Source organism: Capra hircus, chromosome 6, assembly GCF_001704415.2.
Source record: "Capra hircus breed San Clemente chromosome 6, ASM170441v1, whole genome shotgun sequence".
NCBI classification, from domain to species: domain Eukaryota; kingdom Metazoa; phylum Chordata; class Mammalia; order Artiodactyla; family Bovidae; genus Capra; species Capra hircus.
In genome coordinates, this window is record NC_030813.1 from 91,393,134 (window position 1) to 91,407,404 (window position 14,271).

A 14,271-nucleotide genomic window follows, 5' to 3' on the forward strand; every position below is an offset into this window, starting at 1 on the left:
AAATCCGCAAACTGCCAAGTATGTTCAGAGTCATTTGCATGTACGATTACCCAGATTGAAGTGTGTATATTGATGTCCCTGTGGCCTGAAGGGAATGTCCTGCAAACTGAAATGGTCTGTTCAAGGTCTTGAATGAATTAGTACAGACTCATGGTTTTTAGCCATTTGGAGGTTGTTGTGCGCTCTTGACAGTCTGGTGAAGGCTACCTATATGTGTGCATTTGTGTGTTTTGTATAATTTTAGGAAATTGTTGAGCCTTGAAAACCACGCATACCAAGGTAAAAGTCTTCTGGGAATGATGGAGTTGGACAGACTCTTTAACTCTCCTTAACATGAGATTGATGTTGAACTTTTTTCAATTTCTCCTTTTGTCCTCTTTTCCTATTCTGTAGTAACTAAAGTCAGAGAAGGCAATGGCACCCCACTCCAGTACTTTTGCCTGGAAAATCCCATGGGCGGAGGAGCCTAGTGGGCTGCAGTCCATGGGGTCGCTAAGAGTCGGACAAGACTGAGCGACTTCCCTTTCACTTTTCACTTTCATGCATTGGAGAAGGACATGGCAACCCACTCCAGTGTTCTTGCCTGGAGAATCTCAGGGATGGGGGAGCCTGTTGGGCTGCCGTCTATGGGGTTGCACAGAGTCACAACTGAAGTGACTTAGCAGCAGCAGCAGTAACTAAAGTAAAAGTAAGGGAGTTTTCCTCTTGCATCTGAGCCTAGGAAATGGGATGGCTATGTTGTTCTGGCTCTAATTAAATTTGAATGAACTGGGAAAATGTTGCCTAATATGTAAACAATATGCTTGTCTCTATCACAAGTGAAAATAAGACAAGTTATTTTTGATTTTGAGATAAGTGTCTCTCAGAATGAAACCCTGTGAGGAGCATGGATTTCCCCTACTCTTAACAGCTTTTGGTGCTGTTAGAGCATTAAATTTAGTTTTAAAGCACATTTATTTTTGAAAGTCGTGTAAGCCCCTGCTTAAAACCCAACCTTAATTCTATTTCCAGTAGGGGCCTCTCATAGTTTAGTAAACAGTTTGCCAGTACACACAGTGGATATTGTAATAGGAGAAGGTTGTTATGCCTTCTGTGCCTGTGATGATTCAACAAAACTAGTAAGCTTCTCTTTATTTCTAAGTTGACTTTCTCCTAAGGCTTAAGAGTATCCCACCCAGGGATGCTCCTCTATTTGGGGCGTCCCAGGTGGCACTAGTGGTAAAGAATCTGCCTGCAGTGCAGGAGACCTGGGTGTGATCCCTGGGTTGGGAAGATCCTCTGCAGGAGGGCATGGCAACCCCCTCCAGTGATTTTGTGGAATGCTTGTGGAATGTTGTGGAAGTGATGGGAATATGTTTGCTGTATTTGAGAAATAATAGGAGGCTGGTATGGCTGAAGTAGAAAGGTAGAGGTGGAGAGTGGCAGGAATGAGGCAGGAGAGTTATGCAGAGCCTTACAGACCATGATGAATTTTGGATTTCATGTCAAGTGTGGTGGAATGGTATTGGAAGGATGAAACCAGGGGAGAAATATAATTATATTTATTTTTATAAATATTGCAGTGATTTGTATAGTGAATAACCTGTAGCAGGCAAGAGGTTAAACAAGGAGACTGATAACAAATACATTTGGATCACCATACATTATTATATGGTGATCCAAAATACATTCACTGATAGGTCAGTGATTTTTAACACGAGGTGTTAAGTTTTAGTCTAACATGGAGAAAGAAGTTCTGGTATCTGTATGACTCTGTTCTCAGTTTAGATCTTTTTGCAGAGATGATTACTTTCATAAAGCTCCCTGAGAGCATAAATCTTAGTCCTTTAAGACTGACGCTTAAAATTCAGTGTCGTTGAAAATTGCTTAACTTTCCCCCTTCTATTATAATTAAAAAAACAGTAAAAATGTTCTTATAGGAAACTTGGAAAATAAAATTTAAAAAATCATTTATAATCTTATCTTGCTGTTCAGTCACTCAGTTGTGCCTGATTCTTTGTGACCCCACGGACTGCAGCACACCAGGCTTCCCTGTCCTTCACCATCTCCCAGAGCTTGCTCACTCATGTCCATCGAGTCAGTGATGCCATCCAACCATCTCATCCTCTGTTGTCCCCTTCTCCTGCCTTCAATCTTTCCCATCATCAGGGTCTTTTTGAAGGAGTCAGTTTTTTGCATCAGGTGACTATGGTATTGGAGCTTCAACATCAGTCATTCCAATAAATATTCAGGACTGATTTCTTTTAGGATTGATTGGTTTGATCTCCTTTCAGTCCAAGGGACTCTCAAGAGTCTTTTCCAACACCACAGTTCAAAAGCATCAATTCTTCAGTGTTCAGCTTTCTTTATGGTTCAACTCTCACATCCATACCTGACTACTGGAAAAACCATAGCTTTGACTAGACAGACTTTTGTCAGCAAAGTAATGTAGAAATAGTATTTTAATTAGCTCTTGATAGTTTTTGTCTTAGCAACATTTATGGAGGATTTCTACTTCTCTTTTTATTTGAGAAAACAGAGGCCCATACAAGCTGTCATGACTTATTAAATATTTTATTCTTACTGCTTTATTGAGGTTCTCAGCCAGTCTGTGAATGGAGGGAGAACAGTGTTATTCAGTTATCAAGGTCTAGATATGGGACATGAATTAACCAAGTATGGTTTGACAAAGAAAATTAAGAGGCAAAATTACAATTATTTTTCCCTTTCCCATTTTCCCTTCTTTATAGGAAGCCAGTGTTCTTAAATCAGGTTGCAACATATTGGTCATTGTAGGCCATATATTCCCTCCCCCTGCCAAAAAAAGAGGTTCTCCCCCTGAGATTTACAACATGACTGTAATATAGTAGATACGTCCATTTTGTTGAATGTATACATCAAATTTTACTTAAACATCAGCTTTCTGCTTAGAAAAGACGTTCTTTTTCACCTCTTAACTAAGAATAGAGACTTATTTTTTGAAAATGTTTGTAGATTTCTTTTCCTGAACTAGATTTCTGCATGAGCCTTGTTTTCTGCCTTAAAATTTTTAAAAATCTCATTAAGTTTTTTTCTGTTTGTGTAAGAGGCAAGTACATATTCCCTTCCAAATTTATATCCCTCATGGCAATTAAGTAAGGGAGTCCCTTGTTCTGGACAAGGCGGTGTAGACTATATAGCATTTAAGAGCCAAGATGCCACTTCCATCCTTCTCTTCCTGTCATGGCGACTCTCAGCTGAGATTGAGGGAGACTGTTCTTGAGTTAACGTAGAGGCCCTGCTCACCTGCATGGAACTTGGTGTGAGCAAGAAATACATTTTTATTGTGGTGCATCTTTAATATTTTGAGAGCTTTGTTACTACAACATAGTCTAGCAGTCTTGAACATTTTTTCATGTATGTTTTATAATATGTATATAGTTTATAAATATGTAATGATAATGATGGCATACTTAGAATTTTTCCTGATCTAATTCCTGTCTGTCTCAAAATCATTTCTCACAATATCCATTTAAACTTCCATTCTTCCAGACTGAATACACTATGCTGTTTCACACCTGTGTCTTTGTACATGCTCTTTCCTTTAGTAGAATACACTTTTATTTTTCTACCTATCAGATATATACGTGTCTTTCAAATTTCAGATTGCCGTTACTTTCGCAGGAAAGGCTTCCATGATTTTCTCTATTTTCTTTGTACATTTGGAGTTTTTTCAGTTCAGATTTATTTACCTTTCTTTCTGTCATTAATAGTAAATTATAAACTCACAGTGTAGTAATTTCTTTTAACCTGGGTATATAATGGGGATAAATGTTTGTTAAATGAATGCCCTGCCTTTGAACAGAGAACAGTTTAAAGCTCTGTTGGTTAATACCTTCCTGAAAAGTAGTTGGCAGTTGGTTGAGAATAAAATAGGTAATCTTTTGTATAAATTCATGGGGTCAGGAAGAAAAAGAAAATGAGAGGGCAGGAAGGAGAAATTCTGCCACTTCAGTTTTGCTGTGATCCTCTTAAGGTTTTCATAGTAAGGGCCATATAATGTGGTGTTAGTGTTTGTGCTTTCTCTCTCTGCATTAGATTTTTATCTATCTTTTCAGTTTCCTTCATTGGGTACAGTTGACATACTGAACTGATACTATCATATTAGTTTCAGGTTTAGAACCTAATGGTTCAGTATTTGTATGTATTGTGGAATGATCATCATATCACCACAATAAGTCTAGTTAGCATCTGTCACATAGTTACAGTTTTTTTTCCTTGTGATGAGAATTTTTACAGTGTACTCTCTTGCATAGCTTTCACATATGCAATACAGCATTATTAACTACAGTCATGCTGTACATTACATCCCCAGTGATAGCTCTCTTATTCTGTCATTTTTGCTATGTGAAGTTGCTTGATGTTTGTGAAGACATCTCAGAGTTGGTAATATTCTGAAGTTCTTTGTTTCTTTCCTGGTTTGTTTTGCCTTTTTAAGTGTAAAATAGAGCATGTATCTAAAAATTAAAATGTGTAGGTACAGATTAAAGAACAAATTCTCATGTACCCATTATTTCGGTGAAAAATAAAACTTTACTATAGTCCAGAAGCCCCTTATGTGCTATTCCCTGGTTTCATTTCCTTCTCACCTCCTGAAATAATCACTATCCTGAACTTTATGGAAATCATTCCTTTGTTTTTGTTTTCATCGTATATGTCTCTACAGCTGACCCTTGCATAACATAGGGATTGGGGCGCTGACCCTTGCACAACATAGGGATTGGGGCACTGACCCTCTCCCCACCAAGTCAAAAATCCATATGTAACTTTGACTCTTCATATCTGTTGGAGAAGGAAATGGCAACTCACTCCAGTATTCTTTCCTGGAGAATCCCGTGGACAGAGGAGCCTGGCATGGGGTCGCAATAGTCAGACATGACTTAGCGACTAAACCACCACTACCACTGCCTCCATATCTGTGGTTCCACATCTGGGGATTTAACCAACTGCAAATCACGTAGTACTATAGTACATATTGAAAGAAATTTTGATGTAAGTGGATCCACATAGTTCAAACTTGTGTGTTCAAGAGTCTTTGTCAGTGTTTACGTTCCCTTTTTTAAAACTTTATATAGTAAATGGAACCATGCTGCGTGTACTTTTCTGTGGCAAGCTTCTTTTGTACAAGATTTGTTTTGAAATACATCCATGTTGATGTGTATAGTTCATTTATTTTCACACTGTATAATCCATTGAATTAAAATACTCTAGTTTACTTATCCATTCTATTTATGAACATGTGGCTTTACATACAGAGTTTTGCTATTGTAAAATAGTAATCATAGCTGTTTTCTCTTTCATCAAAAGTGGAGGTATCTCATTACTCTAGATACCTTCCTGATACTTGCTATTACCCAACATAAAGTTTTTTCCTAATCTGGTGGCATAAAATGGTATACCATAATGATTTGAATGTGTGTGTCCCTGATTACTAATGAAATTGAGCATCTTTTCATATGTTAAGGGATTGTACTTTTTTCTTTTCTGGAATTCCTGTTCATTTGTTTCCTGTTTTTCAGCTGGTTGTCTGTCCTTTCCTTTTCAGATACTAATAATGTGCCAACTAAATGCTTTGCAAATACCTTCTTAGTGACTGATTGGATATGGGAGGTGAGGGAGAAGAAGTGTAGAAGTACTCAGAAAATTCTGGTTTTGGGAGCTGAATGGATGCTGCTGCTGTTCATCTACGGTGTAAAATAGAGGAGGAGAAATAGATCTGGGCACAGGGAGAAGAGGAATTAATTTAAGATATTTTGGAGTTTGATGTTATCAGGTTGCAAATATCTCATAGAAAGTTGACTCTTAAGGATCTGAAGCTCAGGCCAAGCTTTGCTTTGCCACATAAGCCCTGGAAGAATCCTGTATGATGGGCCTTCCAGGAGACTATAGTTGGAAGGAATGTGGTAGTCCTCAAACTAATTTGTCCTCCACCCACCCCCGCTGCTTTGGCTGTGGATTCTCCGGCGTATGCTTTTTATGAAATAAATGTCCCAGTAAAATGATCCACCAGACACTTCATCTTAGTTATAATTATTTATTATCTTTTTGGCCTCTAAAACAATTACATAATCTTTCTTAGTATTTCTAGGAGAGAACATTACTTTTATTTTGGAAAGCATTTAGCATATTTGTCTTACATAGCCTGCAGAACATGTATCTAAATTTAAAAATTTATTCCATTGCAATAATTACATAAGTTGATAGTTGTATACAAGTTATTCCATGAACACTGAAAATCATATAAGAAACATATATCTTTAAGAATTCTACTTTGTATAGTTTTTGACTAAGTAATACTATTTTAACGTACATTTCCAGATATTTCTGGCTGCTTCTGTATATTTGGAACTATGTACATAACACCTGAAAGAATACGGGCCCCTTGGAGGGATGGCAGTGAAGCCCCTGGAGTAAAGATCTTTCTTTAAAAAGCAGATTGCATTATTGGTTTGAATATCTCTTAGTTATTTGAGATCCTAAGGTCTCTAATAAGCCCAGAGCTGGAAAGATCCCTTAATAACCTAGAAAGATTGGAAAGGGGAAGAAGCTGTCAGTAGCAAGGCTGGGACTTAGCACATTGACTGAGAACGTAGCGCCTCGGTATAGCTTACAGTCACAGTGCCAGGGCAGAGTCACTACTGAACAGCTCAGGGTGATGAGCCACCCTCCCCCCTGCAGGAGTAGTAGCAGCTGATTTGGTGACTGGCTTGGTCACCTTTTAGGAGAACTGAAGTCCATGAACAATTAGGGCTTGACATATACTGTACACAGGGAAACAATTGTAGAGGTAGCTTCTCTCTGGTCCATCTTATCAGTAGTGCAGTGATTATGCCTCTTTCCGTGTTCGAGGAGATCTTTTAGTCCTGTAAGAAGAGAAAGAGGGTGTAAGAGACTCTAGTGTGTCCAGTCTAAATTCTGCTAGCAACATACTGAGTTCATAGGTAATCCTAGGTCCTTAGATGAGGTGTGGTGAGCTTTCCTGCTCCTACACAATCATTGTCGGTTACACAGGATGCTTTTTTAAGACCAGGAAAAGCTTATGGGAAATTTGGCATTTTTGCTTGCATTATTATAGTTCTGCTTCAGGGTTGAAGTGGCCTAATGACACTTCCAGACAGGTAATTAGGGTAACTTTTGATACCACACAAGATGACACCTGAAGTACAGAAGCAGATGGAGGTAGTGGAAGCATGGTGGTAACACCGTTTTAAGCCAAGAATTCCACCGGAAAGCCCAATGCAAATATTTATAACTTTCCAAAATCGACATTTCTTAAAAAGCAGTTCTTCTGAAAGCAATAGCAAACCTACCTTTGCTTGTTAATTGCTTTCAGTAAATTCTTGATGGTCTTAGATTCTGGATTCAGACATCTTTTCTCCCCATTCCTTTTCATTGTGGCACTGTAGGAGTAAAAAAGAGTGAAAATATTTAAAACAATGTTGGGCCAATAAAACAGATGGAATATGTAGTTTTAAAGTCAGGCATTTAGGTTTCACTTTAGATGTTTCTCTTTGCTCTATGGAAATCTTAGGATCAACATAAACCCTTTACTGATGTTTGGAATAATCATCACGTATTTATTGTTTGATTACAGCCAGGGAGATGATCATTAGGTTTTACTCACATAATCTCGACACGTGGGCAGGATTGACTTGCAGGAATCAGTTCAAGTTTTTCTAAGGACCTTGGATTAACAGATCCATTACTGATCTCGATGCAGGTACAGCGTGTATTCCTAGAGAGAGGTATGCCTGCAGGGAAAGAGACAGGTATAGCAGAGGACATTAGCACAGTTTTCATTTTAGGCACTTAATGTGGATTTGGTAATACTTAGCAGAACCTCTGCCTCCATGTGTAATCACATAGTCAGTCTGTGATCATACAGCTCTGTTTGATTTAATTAGTTGATTCCCTGAAAGAATGGAGTTGTAACTTGTTGATTGTAAGATGCATTGAGCCCCAGTCATATAGTTAATTACATTTAAGTTAACTAAGGAGATACCTGTCTCTTCCTCTTTCTCTTCCTTCCCTCATATTTTCTCTGTATATCCCTCTTTCTTTTCCATTCCCACCTTCCTCCTCTCTATTTTTATTCCACTTGCTTCTCTGATAATAAGCTCTGATCAGAAGCAATCTCTGTTCATTTACCCTTCATTTTTAGGCAGGCTGTAAAACTTCTGCAAATACATTATTTCTGTACTTCACAAATCTATACCCTAGTCCTATTTTTGTTCTTATAAATTAAGTATCCCTTGATGTTCCTTACCTTGACTCAGAGTCAGAAGGATAAGGCAGAAAATAAGAAAACCACTTGTGTTCATGGTGCTGCAACTGAAGGTACTTCTGCAGTAGGCTCAGACTGCCTGAAGAGTTGAGGAGTGTTTCAGAAAACGTAGATTTCAGATGCAGTATTTATTTGCAAAGGCACTTTCCCTCTCTAACTCTGATTGGATGACATTAAAGTTGACTTAGCAAAACCTGCAGTCTGTTCCTTGGGGAAGTCCCACACTGCTTAATTGAAGATATTGTTTATATTTATTGTGGCTTCTGAGGTATGGAATTTCCCTCTCCCTCCTTTGTTTCAATAAGAGTGAGTTAGGTTTCACTTTCTAAAACATGAACGGTTTCTTGAAAAACATAACTTTATTGCAAGTAGAATTACTTTAAAAAAAGGAACTGATATTCTTGCGCTTCCTGCAAAATAAAAATGTCAACTTAAGCTCAAATCAGAGTCCTAAATACAGTTATGGTTTTTTTTAACTATGTGCTGCACAGATCCATCTCTCCTTTATTTTGTTGTTCTTACAAATATATCTATACATTTGTGTCCATTAAAATTAACTTATATTAATGTTTTATGCCTAAATACAGTTTTAAAATGAATAAGCCTTACTATTCGTTTCAAATCCATTTAAATTTGCATCAGTAAGGCATAAATAGGAAATCTTACTTTTATTCACTGTTTACACTTTTTATGGGTTTCAGCGATGTCATATATGTTCTCATTTTATTTCTATAGTAATCCTGTAAGAAGATAGAATATTATTTTATATGTAGAAGAGTAATTTTAAAGATCAGATAATAGTGTCAGGTTGTCATCCATTTATTTTAACTATGTTGCTTTTCTCTCAACATTTTAGATTTTGGTAATACTTTCAGAGGTTTGGCAATTTAAAAAACTTCCTTAGTAATAGCAATTTTCCCTCCTTTGGAGGTAAATTTAATTTTTGGAAACAATAATTTCGTCAAGCACTGCAGTATTTGATCAAATAGCGGAGTGTTTGATCAGATAGTACCAAGTAATAGGTTTGGTCTTCTGGAGAAGGTCAAAGACATGGAACTGGCAAGTTTCAAGTAATTCTAGAAGTGCTCCAATTATTCATTAACATCACTAAAATAAGTGAATAACCCCCAACATAATTATTTCTAGGTTAAGCACTATGTATTTGAATATCTGATTTCTTGTATGTAAACAAGTTTCATGTACCACAGTCCATCCCTGAATGAAAACATCATAGGATCCAGAATGGAGTAAGAAAAGGATTTGTAGCTATAGTAGGGTTATTGCCAAAAAAAAAAAAAAAAGCTTTTTGAGGAAATAAATTTAAAATAGGGGCATAAATAAAGACAGACCTTAGGAGAACAGAATGGAAACAGATTGATTTAAGATGAGTACAGCTCTAAGAGAATGTCACATGCAAAGCAGAGGCAAAAATGCGGTAGCCTTAGAGCTAGTAACATTGATACCTAAAATAAGCACAATTTCAGCTGGGCAAATAGGGTCAATATTTGGTTTCTTATTTTAGCATTCAGTAATGCTTGTCTGATTATTCACAGCAGACATTATCAGTAAGAAGTAGGTAATACCCTTTTATATAACATGTGTTAGAAATTCACCAGTAGTCTGATTGTATTCTTGGCAAGTGATTGACAACAGGAGATACAAAATTAAATACTATTCTAAATGCAGGCATACAGATGCAAGTGATACTTGGAACCTAGGAAAATATATGGGGGGGGCGGTGTCTTTTCATAGTCAGCCTGGCTGCAGCAATGTAGGGATGGTCCAGAGAAAGGTAGGGCTTCCATGCTAGGGTTAGACTAGTGTACCTGGAAGGAACTGGCCTAAAAGTTGGCATAGAGGCCAAGATAAAAGCCCGTATTTGTAAACTGAACACATGTAAAACTTGGAATCTCATATGCAGGGGCTCCATCATCAGAACAGTGAATGAGTTGTTGCTTCGGGATGCAGAAATTTCTGGATTGTTGAATCTCAGGTTGGTCTGTTCTAAGGACTGGAGTAGAGCTAAGCTTGCAAGTGGGTAAGTCAGTAGACTTAGCTGTGGGGAAACTGAAAAGTCAAAAGGAGAGGGAAGTGAGGCAGAGACTGATAGAACTGGAAAGACTTTCATCCAGCAAAAACGCCTTCTGATGAGGGAAAGGTGTGTGAGAGACAGTGACATGGAGGAGCCCTCCCATAGCTGTTTGTGTAGAATAAAAATTGGACTGTGAGTGAAAAAGCCAAACATTTTTGGGGAAATGTCTTGACATCATGGATGGAAGAGGCACAGGACAGTTCAACATTAAACAATAAACAGATACATGGTGATAATTTTATTTTTGTTAGTATCTAATTTCACAAATAAGATGCTGTCTCTATAGCACAGTAGGAGAGTTGAGGTAGAGATGCCTGTTAGTGGACTATTACTAGTGAGAAAATATTTATTACTCATTTAATTGATTTTTACTTAAATATTACATAGCATTAACTATATGCCAGGCATTGTTTGAAGTGTTTTATGAATACTGACTTAATCCTTAGTTCTGGGGTCCATTTTCTCGACAGCTTTGTTGTGTTGTCTTTCCAGAGAGAATATTGTCCTTGATTTGGATTTCTGATTTCTGTTCTCTCTGTCTTGATTGGCTGAAGACATCGTTGAGGTTATTTTGATGCCTCAATAATTAAACACCTAGGGTTTAAGATGGGTCTGGCTTACACTGAATCTCATACTGAAATGAAAGATGCTGTATTGTATATGTATGTTACCCATGTATATTCAGATAAACACGTGTTAGCCAGTAAACAATCACATAGATACACATTTATTTACTTATAGTATTTTATATGGTAGTTTCCTTTCCTGAAATATATCATGTTCTATTGGATTTGTGTTAGAATATATTGCACATTGTATATCCTGGGATTTTTGTGACTGAGGGAAAAAGACATTTATTTCTTCCTAATTCTGCTATTTGCATTTTGATTCTGTTAAAATATGTAAATTTTATTTGAGTTGAGTTTTATTGTGGCTTTAAAAATACTGCAGATAGATTTTATCATTCAGCATCTTGTCATTTATTCAGCTAAATAATTTCTCAGCTGTATTCATGAGCCTGCTCAACGTCTCCTTCATCAGAAATATAGACACCTCCCAAAGTTTTTCATATTCTTGTGTTTAACTGTTGTGACTTAATGAATCATTATAAATTATCTTTCTTTGCCTCTACTAACTGTTTTGTTTGGTCTGTTAAGTGTAGCTACAACTATTCAGCTCTCTTTTGGTTACTGTTAACATGAAATATCTTTTTCTGTTATTTAACTTTTAACATGTTTATGTCATTGAATATAAATTACATCTTTTGTAAAAACTGTACAGTTAGATCATGTTTTAAAAAATCCATTCTGGAGGATAGTGGCCAAGATGGTGGAGTAGACAGATCCTGAGCTCACCTTCTTTTATGAGCACACTAAAATCACAACTATCTGCAAAACAACCATCAATGAAAAAGACTGGAACCTACCAGAAAATATCTTCTACAACAAGGATGTAAAGATGGAACCACAAGATGAGTAGGAAGGGCAGACTTGTGATTAAAATCAAATCCCATTGCCCTGGGAATGCAACCCACAAGCCAGAGAATAATTATATTGTAGAGATTCTCCCTTAAAAGTGAGAGTTCTAAGCTCCAAGACAAAAAATTTCAAATAGCCAAAGCAATCTTGAAAAGGAAAAACAGAGCTGTAGGAATCAGGGTCCCTGACTTCAGACTATACTACAATGTTACAGTAATCAAAACAGTATGTTAACCATCACAAAAACAGAAATACAGATCTATGGAACAGGACGGAAAGCCCAGAAATAAACTTACGCACCTGTGGTCAATTAATCTACAGTAAAGGAGGCAAGATCATACAGTAGAGGAAAGACAGTCTCTTCAAATGATGTTGGGAAAACTGGACAGCTACATGTAAAAATATGAAATTAGAGCATTCTTTAACACCACACACAAAAATAAACTCAAAATGGCTTAAAGACCTAAATGTAAGACTGGATACTATAAAACTCTTAGAGAAAAACATAAGCCAAAACATTCTGACATAAATGACAGCAATATCTTTTCCACACCATCTCCTAGAGTGATTGAAATAAAAACAAAAAATAAATGGGACATAATTAAACTTAAAAACTTCAGCACATCAAAGGAAGCCATAAATGAAACAAAAAGACAACCCATAGAATGAGAGAAAATATTAGCAAACAAAGCAACTGACAAGGAATTAATCTCCAAAATATGCAAACATCTCATGTAGCTCAATAGCCAACAAAAAAATGAAAAACCCAATCCACAGATGGGCAGAATTCCTAAATTTCTCCATGCAAATAGGCAAGAGGCATATGAAAAGATGTTTAACTTTGCTAATTATTAGAGAAATGCAAATGAAAACTGCAGTGAGATATCAGCTTACACCAGTCAGAAGGGCCATTATCAAAAATAAATGGTGGAGAGAGTGGAGAAAAGGGAACCCTCCTACATGGTTGGTGGGAATGTAAATTGGGATAGCCACTATGGAGAACAATATGGAGGTTCCTTAGAAAACTAAAAGAGAACTACCATATGGTCCAACAGTCCCATTCCTGGGCATGTATCTGGAGAAAACTCTAATTTGGAAAGATACATGTACCCCCAGTGTTCACTGTAGCGCTGTTTACAATAGCCAAAACAAGGAAGCAACTTAAATGTCCATTGACAGATGAATCGATAAAGAAGATGTGATATATACATAACAATGGAGTATTACTCAGCCACAAAAAAGAATGAAATAATACTGTTTGCTGCAACATGGATAGACCTGGAGATAATCATACTAAGTGAAGTACATCAGACAAAGACAAATAGCATATGATATTGCTTATATGTAGAATCTTAAAAAAAAGATGCAAGTGAACTTATTTACCAGACAGAAACAGACTCAGAGAAGAGAACAAACTTATGGGAACTTATGGTTACCAGGGGAAAGGGACGGATTCAAAGTTCAGGACTGACATGTACACACTGCTCTCTATGTCAAACCTGCGCCCCCTGCAGTAGGAGTGCAAAGTCTTAACCACTGAACCACCAGGGAAGTCTCCATCCACTATATGTAAAACAGATAGTCAACAAGGGCCTACAGTATAGCACAGGGAACAGGGCTCAATATTCTGTAATAATTTAACTAGGAAAAGAATTTGAAAAAGAATAGACACATACACACGTATAACTGGATCACATCACTGTACACCTGAAACTAACACAATATTGTTAATCAACTATGCTCCAATACAAAATTTAAAAAAACACCCCATAAGTTGTCTTGTCATTCTTCTGCTTAGGACCTTTCAATACCTTAGTTATATTTAGAATTAAATCCAGTTCTGTATCTTGTTTTACTAAGTTCTCTATAATCTGGTTGCTACTGGTTTCTCCATCCTCATCTCACATTTTCCCTCTCAGCCACTCTACTCCAGTCACAGAGGCTTTTATACTAGCAATTTTCTTTATTTGGAATGTTTTTCCCCTTGTTCTTTGCATTGGTGGTTCCTTCTGGACTTTTGGATTTTATCTAAATAGTCCCTTCTCTTACCAAACAACCTAGAACATCCATGACCTTATTTTAATTCTCTGGCACTTCTCACGCTCTGATACTTGCTTGGTTTACTTTTTAATGTCTGTTTTGTCGCATTCAATTATAAGCCCTTAAAGAACAGGGACCTTATCAGTCTTTTTCAGAGCTCATACCTATCACCTAGCATGTCACCTGGCATATGGAAGGTACTCAATAAATACTGGATGGATGGATAGATGTATACATCTTTCCAGACTTTAAGCAATGATGCAAATAAGAATTATACATCTTCAAAGAGAATTTCCATTGACTCATCACATGTCTACATTAAGACATGAATAAATACTACTGTTTCCTAGCTTTAGAAA

The 14,271-nt window shown here is 36.9% G+C and overlaps 2 protein-coding genes across 2 annotated transcripts in view; one reads left to right on the forward strand and one right to left on the reverse strand.

The window, feature by feature from the left end:
• ART3 (ADP-ribosyltransferase 3) overlaps positions 1 to 14,271 on the forward strand; it is a 140,261-nt gene that overhangs the window by 22,834 nt on the left and 103,156 nt on the right. The window lies entirely within an intron of this gene.
• CXCL10 (C-X-C motif chemokine ligand 10) lies at positions 6,041 to 8,399 on the reverse strand. Its single transcript, NM_001285721.1, is given in 4 exon segments — positions 6,041 to 6,881; positions 7,329 to 7,418; positions 7,643 to 7,769; positions 8,285 to 8,399. Coding segments are annotated over 4 exon segments (309 nt in total). The 5' UTR covers positions 8,340 to 8,399; the 3' UTR covers positions 6,041 to 6,844.